Here is a 13,512-nt window from a genome sequence, read left to right on the forward strand (position 1 = left end):
ATAATCCGCGAGGTGATTCCGGAAACGCCGTTAAATGAATTCTGGGAAACATGGAGACCAAACGATTTGATTGTAGCAAGTAGAAAGATAGTCAGAGACACACTTCAGCGGAAGTTGTTTACGTTGCATAAGGAAAAGTTTCCAACGCGTCCAGTGCCGTTATGTTATAGACCCACGGATACACGGCGGCAGAACATTGAAGTTGAAATTCCAGGCCCGACAGCGTCAGGGACAAAAAAACAAATTCTTGTGCTGAATGATATTGTGCTCGTTGATATCAGCGTCGTCGAGGACGCGCTACGTGCTGATAAATCCCCGTGGACGCTAGGATACGCAACAACAATACATTCCTCGCAGGGACTAACCATCACGGACACAATTGTTTGGATGGTTGATAATCGCATCGAATGGTCAAATCTAGTCTATCTTGCAGTGTCCCGAGTACGGAGAATAAATCAGCTTCGAAGAATTGTTATTGACGAAGCCACCGACGAAGCCGGCGACAAAGTCACCATCGATGCAAGCGTCATTGATAGAAAACTCTCGGGTTACCGCCAACAGGATAAAAAAAAACAGCGGCGTTTTGATATTGATGCCGAATTAATAATTGCGTTACGACAACAACAGAATAATCACTGTGCGAGTTGTAATTGTATAATGAGTTGGCGTTATTCGGATAAAGACACTCGCCAATTTACCGTGGATAGGATCGATAACAGTCTCGGTCATGTCAAAAACAATGTGAGGTTGACCTGTCTTGAGTGCAATAGACGCAACGGCGCTAGTTAAGACCACGCGGGGGTAATTGAGTATCGTTAGGTATCACTTGTAGTTGCTCGCGTGTAAATCCGCGCTGAGGAGCAGTTGAATCCAGTCTGTAGATCGGTGGTCTACCAGTTGATCGTGTTATCGTTGATATGTTATGTGTGGTAACACTCCAAATAGGATCAGTAGCCCTTTTTTTACCGCCTTCAAGCTCTCCTGGTTCATATAGATATCTAACAGTGACATCGCCAAGAATCGGCTTGGAAACACTATCTATTTTTGATCTTCCGGGTATATACTCGTATTTAATCGCGTCGCTGGGCTTCATGTTGATTGCTCGGGTAATCTCGTTATTTAACGCTGCAATTACGCCTGGCAACCTTTTGACCCATTCACGAGATCGTTTTTCTTGGATGAATTCCTTCGCGTATTGATATCCAAATAACCGTTCAGCAAGAGTCCGATTGAATCGTTCAACAATTGCCTGATCACGATGTAGCGCGGTATGACCTCGTCGTATCGCGACGCTATGATGTTTCAGCGTTGATAAAACAGCGCCGCGAAATTCACTACCAGGATCAACTTGTAATAGATTTGGCCAGCGCAGAGGACCTCTTTGATAAATTCTTTCAAACGCAGCGGCTACTTCAGTTGCTGACTTTGTTTTTAACGGCTCCGCTTGTTTGTATCGACTCGCAACATCAACTACGGTTAGCGCGTATTTGTAACCGTTGTCATGCGGCAAAAATAGTATATCAGCCTGATGAACTTCATTAGGTACGCTGACATCAAAGCGCGAAAAGTTGATTTGTTTAGGCGGTGGTAGATAGATTTGCCATATAGCCTGTTTGGACAACCAATTAGCCGCAGTGGCCTTTGTTACTTTTGCAGCGCTTGCAAGCTTACCAATTGCGGCCTTCCCCTTCCAGTATCCTCTCGGAGAATAATAGATGGATTCCATGTTGTTATTAATTACCAGCGCCCATCATTAATTTACCTTTCATAGCCGATTTTACCAACCATGAGGCCAATTTTTCTTTGAAGGATTTATCAAGAATAGCATTTAACGCGTGAATTAATTTTACGTCCGCGATATGACGCTGTTGCAGATCGCTACTTTTGTAGTAAGCAACATCATGAGCATGACACGCCTTATCGATAGCGTTTATTGGATACTCACCGGGTTTGGGCTGATTTTGATCATCGAGTCTGATATCTAATCGTGTTCCGGGGCCACAGTAGCTATATCCTGGGAGGTGCTTTTCTCCTGGATACTTTGCCCACGGTGTTCCGGGGAGTTTTGATAACTTGGCTGCAATATCACCTCCTCGCTTTTTTTTAAAACATCCCCGGGTTTAATAGAAATAAATCTAAATTTCTTTGTACCGCATTGTGCACACTTACCAGTAAGGGCCGATCTGTTATTTCTTGTTGTAGCGGTTGTCATATCATTTGTGCCAGTACGTACTCTACACTTCACACAATATAGATCCATAATTTATGTATAGAGATATGAATATAATTGATTTTTCGGCGACTAAAACAAGAGAACCAGTTAAGCATGTTGCAGCGTTACCAAACTCGATCCGGATGATTATCATCGGACCATCTGGATCCGGCAAGACGCAATTGTTACTCAATTTAATAATGAGATGGATGAAGTGGGATAAGTTGTATTTGGTTGCTCCTAGCGTAGATGATCAACGATGCTACGAGGTGTTGAAAGATTTCAACGAGAATGCATCAGCGATCGCTAAAAAAAATGTTATTGAGTTTATTACAGATATCAATGATGCACCAGGTATTGATGATATTGATGGCGACGTTAACAATCTAGTCGTGTACGATGATGTTATGTTAGACAATCAAAAAAACCCAGCTAGGATATTTTCCAGAGGCAGGCATAAAAACACTGACGTGATATATGTCACTCAACGGTATACTCAGATTCCAAAAGTAATCAGAGACAACTGTAATATTCTTGCTGTATTCAACGGCGTTGATACACACACGCTACGAAATATTTGGCAGACATGGTGCGGCGGTGACATGGACTTCAATGTTTTTCGAAACTTTTTTAGTCATGCTCAGTCGACCCCACATGGATTCGTAACGATAAATTTACATGATCCTCGGACACGATATCGTATCGGACTTGACCAAATATTCGGTTAGTTGTAAATAATTTTCATTGTAAATAACCACTTAGCAGCAGGGGGGGCGATGACATCGACGCGGTCGTCGATGTGCTTACCGGACGCTGACGACGCTGGGAATCGGCGCGCAGAAGGTGTTAATTAAACCAAATGACGATTGGACGATCCCCCAACGACGTCGTCGTTTTTTTTTTTACCAGGCGCTGACGACACTAGATCGTTGAGTGCAGAAAGTATTAATTAAGCCAAATAACGATTGGACAAAATGTCCGATTCGCCCCCTCTGCTGCTTTATAAGGACTCAGGTACGTGGAATTGAGATTTTAATGGAGGACTCTCTGCAGGATGTATCAGTGCCTGTCGAAGTGATTGAGCTACTTGGACAAGCTCGTAGTATCCTTGACAAAACCGATATCAATTATATGCCAGTCAGCGAAGACCACCGGTACAGGGCCTCGCAAGTCTATACTGGGCATAGGGGCAGACCTCTTTATGACATAAGAAAGGAACAACTACAATTTTTCATCGGTAATTTCTTAACTCAGCTGACACACTAACATGCTGTATATTATATTTACATGTTCCATTGTTATCCCCAACACATAAGCAGTGTTTACTGCTTCCAACTTCTTTATTTTTCTGATGTTCATGCACAATATTTGATAATGCTTCCGTATGCAAGCAAATCATAGAGGTGTCATTTTTAAGCGTTGATAGTTTTCAATATTGTAAGACATGACATTCTTTCTTGAGTATCATTATCTGTCCGTCTGGCTAAATGATTTCGTTATCCTGAATATTATAAGGTATCGGGATTTAAGCTGTTTATGCAACAACACTTAGGAAATGATAAATGGTAAACATCAGTTAGGTAATGCCACTGAGTATATTATTCGCACACCACCCGGTTTGTTTGTACCCCGTTACAAATTTTACAATAAAAAGGTATCAAGAACATAAAGATGCACGAAATTAAGTAATTTCATTCACTGATTTATAATTTCTAACTTACAGTTCATAATGGTTCCCTAACACTGCGGACCTATTGGCATTTCAAATCAAACAGACGCTCTCGATATAAACAAGCGACAGATTGCTCACTGACCTTTTCTGGTTTATAGAACAGTCCATTTCATTAAAAATGTCTATGTTTAATATTTCGTGACCAAATTGAGCAAATAAAAAGGACAACTCTTGTATACACATGTTAAAGACATGTAACACCAAAAATTTCCGGAATTACTGAAATTATCAAAGACGGTGAACTACATTACCCCTGTTGCTTAAAAACATAGACTTGCCTATGCAAATATGGCGACTATGTTACTTACAAAACTCCTGTTTGATTCGAAACGCCAACAAAATGACAGTGCATGGCACTCTTTGGTGACAATCAGGTTAAAAGTTATGAATTAAATGACTAAGTTTTGTGATTTTTTTTTAACATCGGTGTGTGTGTGTGTGTGTTGGCAGGTTTGCAAATAAATGGGAGCATGTACGAATATTTTAGTCCTTAAAGAACCATGTATTGAAATTTAATATATAATACTTTCAAAGACTTCAGATGCTATTCTACAATCGATACTTTTACCACCGTACATTATAAGAGAAATTGTGTTTTCTTCGGTTTGTTTGCATGATTCTTTATTCCACATGATATATATATATATATATATATATATATATATATATATATATATATATATATATATATATATATATATATATATATATGTATATATAGTCATGTAGTGCATTTTTTCAAAATTAATTGAATTATTTCATAACGCAAAACTTTCCTCAAGTAGAAAGTATAAAAAGATAGAATATTATTAGAAACATATATCCTATGCGTCTCAAAATAACCATTGCTTTTATTTTCGTTTTAATTAAATAATATTTTAATTACCAAATGCTGTAAAACATTATTTTTTAAAAAAAATCTGACAGTTTATATTCATATGGTGTTTGCATCACTTTATAAAACGTCACACGTGATTGGGCAATCTCAGCGTGCTTTGACCTCATGTCTTTTTATTGACGTCATCTGTTTTCATGCATCAGAATTACACGTGCAGTTTGAACATTATTATTTTCTTTTCCTGTATGAAACTTCATTCGTTGGGTATTTGGAATACAAGTTGAGTGGCTAAGACTTCAGCGTGTAAGAATAACTATGCTATATACCTTATGATGTGTGCACACGTTTGCCCAAGAACTCAGATGATTTTGAACCATCGTGATCTCGCTCGGGCTCAAAACGTCTTCCTGGTGCAAATTTTATATTATCATACAAATATAATTAAAATGTGTCTATAGTGATTGTTAATGCTTTTTATACGCTGAAATTTTGTGTTTTAGACATTACTAACCGATTTATATTCTCTCTATTATATCCACATAACATAAACCTTTATATGGAAAATCTTTCTCGTGCTTTGGAAAATTATGTGTAATCACGTCTGTATTAATTTTTCTCCAGAAAATTACTTCACATCGGGAGATATGGCAAGTTTGCTTGGGGTAAGCAGGAGAACTGTAGAGCGGAGACTAGCAAACTTCCGCTTGACTCATGGGATACGATTCAGTGATATAAGTGATAATGAGCTAATATCGATGGTGCATTCAATAATCAACAACTTTCCTCGTTCAGGTAAGAGTTCTTTTTCTTCAACTAAATGACTTCTCTGTGTACAGTAAAATAGTTGTAATTTATGTTCATTGATGTGTATATTGTTATATCAGTTTTGAAATTTTTATTGGGGATGGGGCTTTGCTTTTCCGCAACTGTTTTTAAAGATCAATTAACGACTCTAACTTTGTAGTGACTCCTGGTCATTTTTCCATACAGCGACTTTGCCCAAGATAGCCCAAGCGCCGACTTAAAGATATTTCGGCATGGGGCTCAAACTGTAGACAATAACTGACGTGTGTTAAAAACTCTCATTTTTATTTGCAACAAGAATGGTATTTAAACAGATGAAAACATGATCAGTGCTTTCATAAACTGTGCCGATATCATTTAACTGCCGGTGATTGTCATAGACTAACAAGTGCAGTTCGATTTGCATGTAAAACGAAATCTTTGTGGGAAAGCTTAAAGGCATTTAACTGTCTTGAAAGTATTGGTCCGAAGTTAATCAGATTCAACAAACAGGCGATCTTGCATACATTTATCCTATCAAATTTCAAATTCAGTCCAGTGGCCTCCTACTTCTGCAGCGACCTGAACACTACTAAGCTTGAAAAATACAACAACAAAAGCGTCGTATAGGTGTGAGTATGATTATTTACACAAGCATTTATCATTAACTCTTAAGGCAAAACTGACAACCCTGAAAGTGTGCAACTTAGGTCATGACTTCAGAGACTTTCAAATTCTGAATAAGTGTGCGCTTCCCAATGTTTGGATAATTTTATATGTTTTAAGAATATAATAAATATTTGTTTATAAATAAAATTTTAGGTAGTGAATTATGTTAATTGCCCCAACAATGAAAACCTCATTGTATGGCAAACAAATAGTTTATGTATGCAACTGTCATTCTGTGGAATGAGCTACCGAATTACCTAAGAGACCAATCGAAATTTAATTCATTTATCCCGGAATGGTACCGACTGTAAATGTTATATCTGCAAATAAATAAACAACGTTTTTTTTATGAATTCAATGCTTGTAGTCATGTTCTAAATACTTGTTTCTTTAGGTTTAAAAACAATCGAAGGTCATCTCATTTCACAAGGTATCCATGTACAAAGAGAGAGAATAAGGAGAGCAGTTAGAACTGTAGATCCGGTTGGACAACAATTGAGGCAGTTACGGTGTATACAGCGAAGGGTTTATTCAGTTCCGTCCCCTCTTGCCTTGTGGCATATGGATGGCAATCACAAACTGATACGGTAGTGTTCCACTCAGTTATATTACATGTGCTAAAAATTTAGTTGTGTGTAATCTCTAATTCTCAGTACCCAAAGTTTTGTTAATTTAATTTCCTAGGCTCCGAAATCCTAAAATTAAAAGACACATAATTTTACTCCAAATTTTCTATATCTTAGCATCTCCAAGATAAAACCTTTCAATTCTGAACACATTTTATTAGAAGGAAAAAAGTTACAGCATAAAAATTCAATCAGTTCTCTTAAATAGTTCGGACGTATAACATGAAAATTCAGCAAGGACATCATAACATCAGATCCATCAATGGCAGTTAGTTACTTGTTAATGTAAGTATTATTAACGATATTCAATACATGTTGATCTTGGACGTTGATGATGATTAGATAAGGGTAAATTTGGTGCTTATTTTTTCGATTTTTACAAGTCTATCATGTTGGAAATGACATATAGTAGTGGGTCAAGTTGATGAAATAACGCATATACAAATAATCTCTCAGACATGTTTTGTTCCTCATGTGTTCTTGTCGTGTTATATGATATTTATATTAATTGCTTAATGTGCCCAGATGATTTGATAATATATGCATCTAAAAGTAATGGCTTGCAAAATGCCGACGGAGACGGTGTCTAACGCTTTCACACTAACACAATTTGAGGTAATATTTCATGTAGTTGGTAAACTTATCAATAATTGGCAATTAAAATAAAATGAATTGTACTGAGGTTAGCAGAACATAATAATTGTTCTAATAAATGCTCTGGTAAGCTTGAATATTTTTGTCGAAGTAAAAAGTAGCCATCGCAGACAAATGCGAAGGTAGGGGGCTAAATTTATAAACTCTATTCTTCTACCTATTACAACTGACGATCATGAAATTTGACATTATCGACTCTGATTGATGTAAAGAGGTCAAATGACATGAATGTTTATGCCTAACTATTTATTAGGATTTTGACATTTTGTTTTGGACATTAAAACGTTTAGCAGCATCGAGTTAGGGGAGTATTTCCATCTCATATACAATGTTGAACACATAATACCGGGTACATCTACCCGAACACCCAAAGGACTCCCTTGCATACAAATGTGCACATGAAAACACAAAACAATGACACGACTATATAGTGCAAGATTCTAACAAGCTTAATCAGATATTTAGGATTTGAACATGTTTGGGAGATAAATATTAATAAGCTTGGAACAGAAACAGCTTCAAACATTGGTACAGTTGAAACTCGCGGTTGTCTTACAGCTATTATTCCAAGAGATGCTAAATATTACTCCATTTGTGTAAACAAATCAGAGCCCGAAAAACATTTGCCTGCATTGGTTATAAATATAAAGACAAGAGAGAAATATTATTTCATATTTTTGAGGAAACTGGGTTTGATATTCATATGGACATCAATAAGTTATTTGGTCATTTAGTATTCATGTTTAATTAAGATATGACACCAATAACTATGAATCTTACAAATATCTGAGCAATACAATGTTTAATAAGAATGAATCAAGAATGTGTTGACATTCAATTGCTTAGCAAACTTTATAGGAACACTTGGAGATTTTCTTCAGTTATAATGCATTTCTTAGCTACTTTCAAATATCTTAATAACGGGAGTTTACATTTAACACTTATGTATGTGGAGAGTAAGGTATGATGGACGACATTCGAGAGTGAGAGATCAAGCAATGTGTCAGTGATCTACTTTATATCAGATAATAATACGCGCGGTGTTATCATTGTTATATCCATCTCTTGCAGGAAAGCAATACATTTTCTTGTCTCATAAAACGTGGAAAGCGATATACATATATTCTGCAGATGGCGTTTTGTAATACACGGATGCATCGATGGTTTCACAAGACTTATTGTCTACCTAGCTTGCAACTGTGATAATCGAGCTTCAACAATTTTAAACCATTTCACTGAAGCCGTTTCCAAATGGGGCCTTCCTTCCCGAGTGAGAGGGGACATGGGTGTGGAAAACCGTGAAGTTGCTCAGTACATGCTCTCACACCCTCGTTGGGGCCTTAATAGGGAAAGTTTTTTAACTGGAAAAAGTGTCCATAATTCGAGGATAGAGAGGCTATGGCGTGATGTGTACAATGATGTGCTTTCTTTATTTTACGAGCTTTTCGTATCATTGGAAGTCAAAGGCTTTTTTGATCCAGATTCGGAGAAACACGTCTTCTGCTTGCATTATGTGTACAGAAATGTGATAAACGACAGACTATTCCAGTTTATGAATTCATGAAACAATCATAAATTGAGAACTGAGAACAACAAGACTCCCTGCCAGCTATTTATACTTGGACTGCAGCGTATATTTAACGAGAATCAAGTAATTGCTAACGAATACTTCGAAGAATTAGATCAGGTGAGAAGCCTGTCTCGTTTTAAGAAATGTGGCCTATTGGTAAAGAAAGAAACCAGAAAGACTGAAGAGATTTGAAACTGGGCACTATACAATCTGCACGTTCCTTAAAATACCTACCATTATTTTATCAATTTCTCTGTGTGTGTGCTTCTAATTAGCAGTGTATGTGATTACCAAAGTCATAACAAATGACTACAACTTTACAGTGTGCTACTTCGTTAAGTGGAAAGTACCTGTATTTTCGAAATATATTCTATCAAGCTCATAAAACATACCAAATTTACAATCATCGAAACATTACAATAACAATATAAAGCAAAATTCCATGCATGTCAATATAAATAGAATTTAATGGACATCTGATTGTAACGTTTCTGCTTTATATAACTTAACAGACAGTATTCGACAAAATTTTTAGAATTTCAGAAAACTGTTTGTCCAATATCGAGGAACAATTTCTTTTAGCACGGAAAACTTTCATGAGTTTACCATGCAGAGACCAAATTACAAATTTGTTTATTGCCGGTTCTGCAAGACAGTATATGCTATTCTCTTAGCCTAACATTTGTTGGTGATAATTGGAAGTTAGAACTGAGCCACCGTAGCTCATTCTCTTAAACGAATTCATTTCTTAAGAGCCAAACTTAATTGTGTCTTTGAATCATTTTTTTTAAACTATAAAAAATGAATGAATACATTGCAGACAAAATTATTATTAGTATTATTTTCTTCATTTAGGACGCTCTACCAGAGTATGGAATGGATCCAGATGCACCGTTACCTGAGCCAAGTGATGAATACAATATCGACGTGCCATCAATAGAGCTACTTAATGAAGAACAGTTGCATTCTTTCAATGCCAAAATGCGTGGAATTCACGTAGCTGACCTTTCTGACATTGAACCATATTTGCATGCTTTAGATTCTGTAGATAAGGTTTTGGAAGTTCGAAGTCGATAATTCATGTACTCTACTACATTTCCAGTGATTACATGGGGCGATTTTACTTTCTGCAATTGCTCAAAGCAGTATCTTGTCATCAGTGACAACTTTCTTTTATTCCTCCATTTGTAATTAAATTCATCTTAACTCCCTATTTGTAAGATTACAAATGTATTAATAACATAATCTTTGTTCCTTATTAAATAAATAGACTGTGATCCAATACAGCTCTATGTTTAAAATAATAAATGAATAACTTGCGCAAGACTTCGTCAACTGAAATCTGAGTATCAAATCTACTCCTAATAGGTATGTCCGACTGTACTAAAATCTAATTAATAGTGTTGATAGTTTTTGTATTATACAAATCCAATAAGCGGTAATAGAACATGCTTTTGATTTAATTCAACTGAAATCTCCGCAGAGTATGCATCTTACCTGTATTTATTCGTATTTATACAAATTCTGTCAGTATTATCAAGCATTTTTCTGTGTAATTCAGAGATAGCACTTTCCGTTCTGTTTGGTGAATATTTGTTATCCTCCATGATTGATTATATGTACCCTGAATTTTGTCTAAGTTAATTTCAATCAATGAAAATGTCACTTACGCCGAGTGGAGGCAGTACTTTAATAAATAAACGCAAATTAAATAATTTATTTATCAACTGAAAGTTGTGTTCTAGTTCTATCTTTTAGTTTCTTTTAAGTGTAATCATCATAAATGCAATGTGTCCTCTTGTAACTAAACGTAAAATGCGTCAATCTTTCTTAGCAGATATGTCCGCGCGCGTTTCTCCGAGAACATAATTAAGTGCCGACCGTGTTTTGATAACTGACTTGTGGAAGTATTTGTTTTATTGTTGCATTGAACGAAAAGCTGGCCTCCTTTGTATTATCACGTTAATTATGTCTTTTGAATCAAATAAAGGAGGTGGAATAAAAGAAAAGTTAAAAGGCACAACAATCTTATAAACTTAAAATCTAGTGATCCCGGTCGTATGTCGTGTGAACTCGCTTCATTTGAATAATCGAACACTGTTATAAATGTTATCGTGTGTGTAACATAAACTACCTTAAATTAACAGACTCTTTCATAACTGTTATCAAAGATAGCACTGCAGCCAAGCTAAATGAATACTTCGTAAAATAAAGAGCTTGTTTTCACAGATACGGACCATTGTGGGCAAGCGAGTTTCAGAGAATTGTTGAACTGGTACTTAGAGATATCCTCAGGGATGATAAGGAGTTTCATTAATACTTCCAATGAAATCACGACATCAATACTGTACTAACTGAACAATACAAAAAATGAGTTTCGACATAGAAGATCGTTTCACGAAATAAATGTCGCGTTTTTTGTTTTTGTTTTTTAAAAAAGGATTCTTGTTTGGGGGTATATCAACATTTAGTCTAGTTCCCTGCTCTGTGGACTCCCGATTTGGTAGGATACTATTAAACACCACTATGGGAATTAGACTCATCAAGAAAATAAAAAGCATTGACGTGTTACACAGATTTTTCGCGTACATGTGATGATTGTTGAAACCAGTTGGAACCATCTTTTACAAGTTGGACATTTTAAAAATAAATGTTATGTATACAAAATAGCGAACAACTTCATTAGAAAAAGCGCGTTATTAAAAATTGTTATCGACGTGATTGCAAAATGAGGATTCAGTCAGTAAACAGCCCAATTCCCTAACGCCTCCCCCCTCCCTCGGTTTTCTCGATATCAAAGCGAATTATCAATTTTTGGAGGTACCTCGGTAACTCGCGCCCTCGCTTATAATGCGGTCTATGTTTGTGGACCCTGTTGTGTACGAGTTATAGTGGGAGAGGTATATATATATATATATATATATATATATATATATATATATATATATATATATATATATTGCTATGCCCGTCTCACATTAAATTATACCTATATTGTTACGTATATATTGTTTTTTCCTTTTTGGTGCATTACTTAAGATTGCAATGAAGGTACATTAATATGTGTTGACTCATTTCAAAATCAATCTTAATAATGAACCTGTTTACAAGTTTGGGGTAATTTCACATTTGATGATTAAGCCTGATGAGTTCTGTCGCAGTGAGAAGTATTGTGAAACATGTGAAATGCGAGGTGTTGATAGATAGATCTATTTCGAATAGGAAATTAATGCAACGTAGAGCCTTAAAGTGTATACAAGGTATAGGAGTTGAACAATGAATTCATTCCGATTTTTCTATGTTCTTATTTAATGTTATTCTGCAGATATATTTAATGTTTTATTTAGATATAATTTGAGAGTTGGATTACTCATCAAAATTACAAAGAGCTCATTGACTTTTCACTAAAATGTTATTCTGTGATTATTGTTATTATTGTGAATTCATTCAAAAGAGTTCTAGACAATGCCATTGTTATACATTAATAATGTTAGCACATCAGCACATTCAGGATATGGAATTCATTTGAAACACCCTATTCTTTTGGACTTGGAGTATAACGTTTAGTATTTGTAACGATTCCCTCTTAGTAAGAGGGGTGGTTAATTGGATTTGGCTGGAGTTATCTAGAGGATGACCTCCCTCGATATTATAGCCCGGCGGGAGTGAAAGAAGAATATAATTTCAACAGAGAACCGAGCGAGAATACCTGGAAGAAATAAAACAATACGAGCCCTCTTTGACAAGAAAATAACACATTTAATTAGAACAAATTAATAACGTCAATTCCAATTCAAGTTAGATTATATCAATAGAATTTAACTGGCGCATCCAATTTGTATTTATTTCATCATCATGACAAAAGGTGAAAAGAGCGCAATGTCCACGACTGATCTGCATCACCATTTTCCTATCTTGACCGTATATCCACGTCTTCTAGTTCATCCTCGCTAAGCTGTGTGCTTTGGCCATTCATAGACTTACTGGTCCTTTTATTCTGACTTCGTCATTGTTTTCCTCAGACTTCTGTCTTCAGACTGTCCAGTCTCTATCCCATAAAGATGTTCCTTAAAGGACAAAATTACCCAAAATTTCTGTATACCCCACTCTCTAGACGTACATAAAATTCCCTCACGTTACTCAGAGCATGTTGGCTATCCACACACTGTATAAATTCTGACTTAGTAAGGTAGGACAGTGACCTTGCTTCCAGTGGCAGGTCTTAAATTACCACGCGAGCGTCTATCGAATATTGCCGTATTCTTTTACATATGCAACTACATATTCGATTGATATTGCATGAAATTCACAAATTGTAACTCGCAGCAATCCTTAACCTACAAGATTATTCAAACATTACAAAATCAGATATAATTAGGTAAGTATCGTCCTAACAAACAAAGGAAGTTATTGCAAATAATCCTTTGA

The 13,512-nt window shown here is 36.0% G+C and overlaps 1 protein-coding gene across 1 annotated transcript; it reads left to right on the forward strand.

The window, feature by feature from the left end:
* Positions 1 to 3,247: 3,247 nt before the first annotated feature.
* On the forward strand, positions 3,248 to 10,817 carry LOC149804368 (uncharacterized). Its single transcript, XM_089932260.1, has 4 exons — positions 3,248 to 3,449; positions 5,404 to 5,574; positions 6,629 to 6,821; positions 9,940 to 10,817. The coding sequence occupies exons 1-4, from the start codon at positions 3,248 to 3,250 to the stop codon at positions 10,022 to 10,024; spliced, it is 651 nt and encodes a 216-aa protein (XP_089788386.1). The 3' UTR covers positions 10,025 to 10,817.
* The last annotated feature ends 2,695 nt before the right edge of the window (positions 10,818 to 13,512 follow it).

Source organism: Sinohyriopsis cumingii, chromosome 2 (genome assembly GCF_028554795.1).
Source record: "Sinohyriopsis cumingii isolate HCF-2022 chromosome 2, ASM2855479v2, whole genome shotgun sequence".
Taxonomy (NCBI): Eukaryota; Metazoa; Mollusca; class Bivalvia; order Unionida; family Unionidae; genus Sinohyriopsis; species Sinohyriopsis cumingii.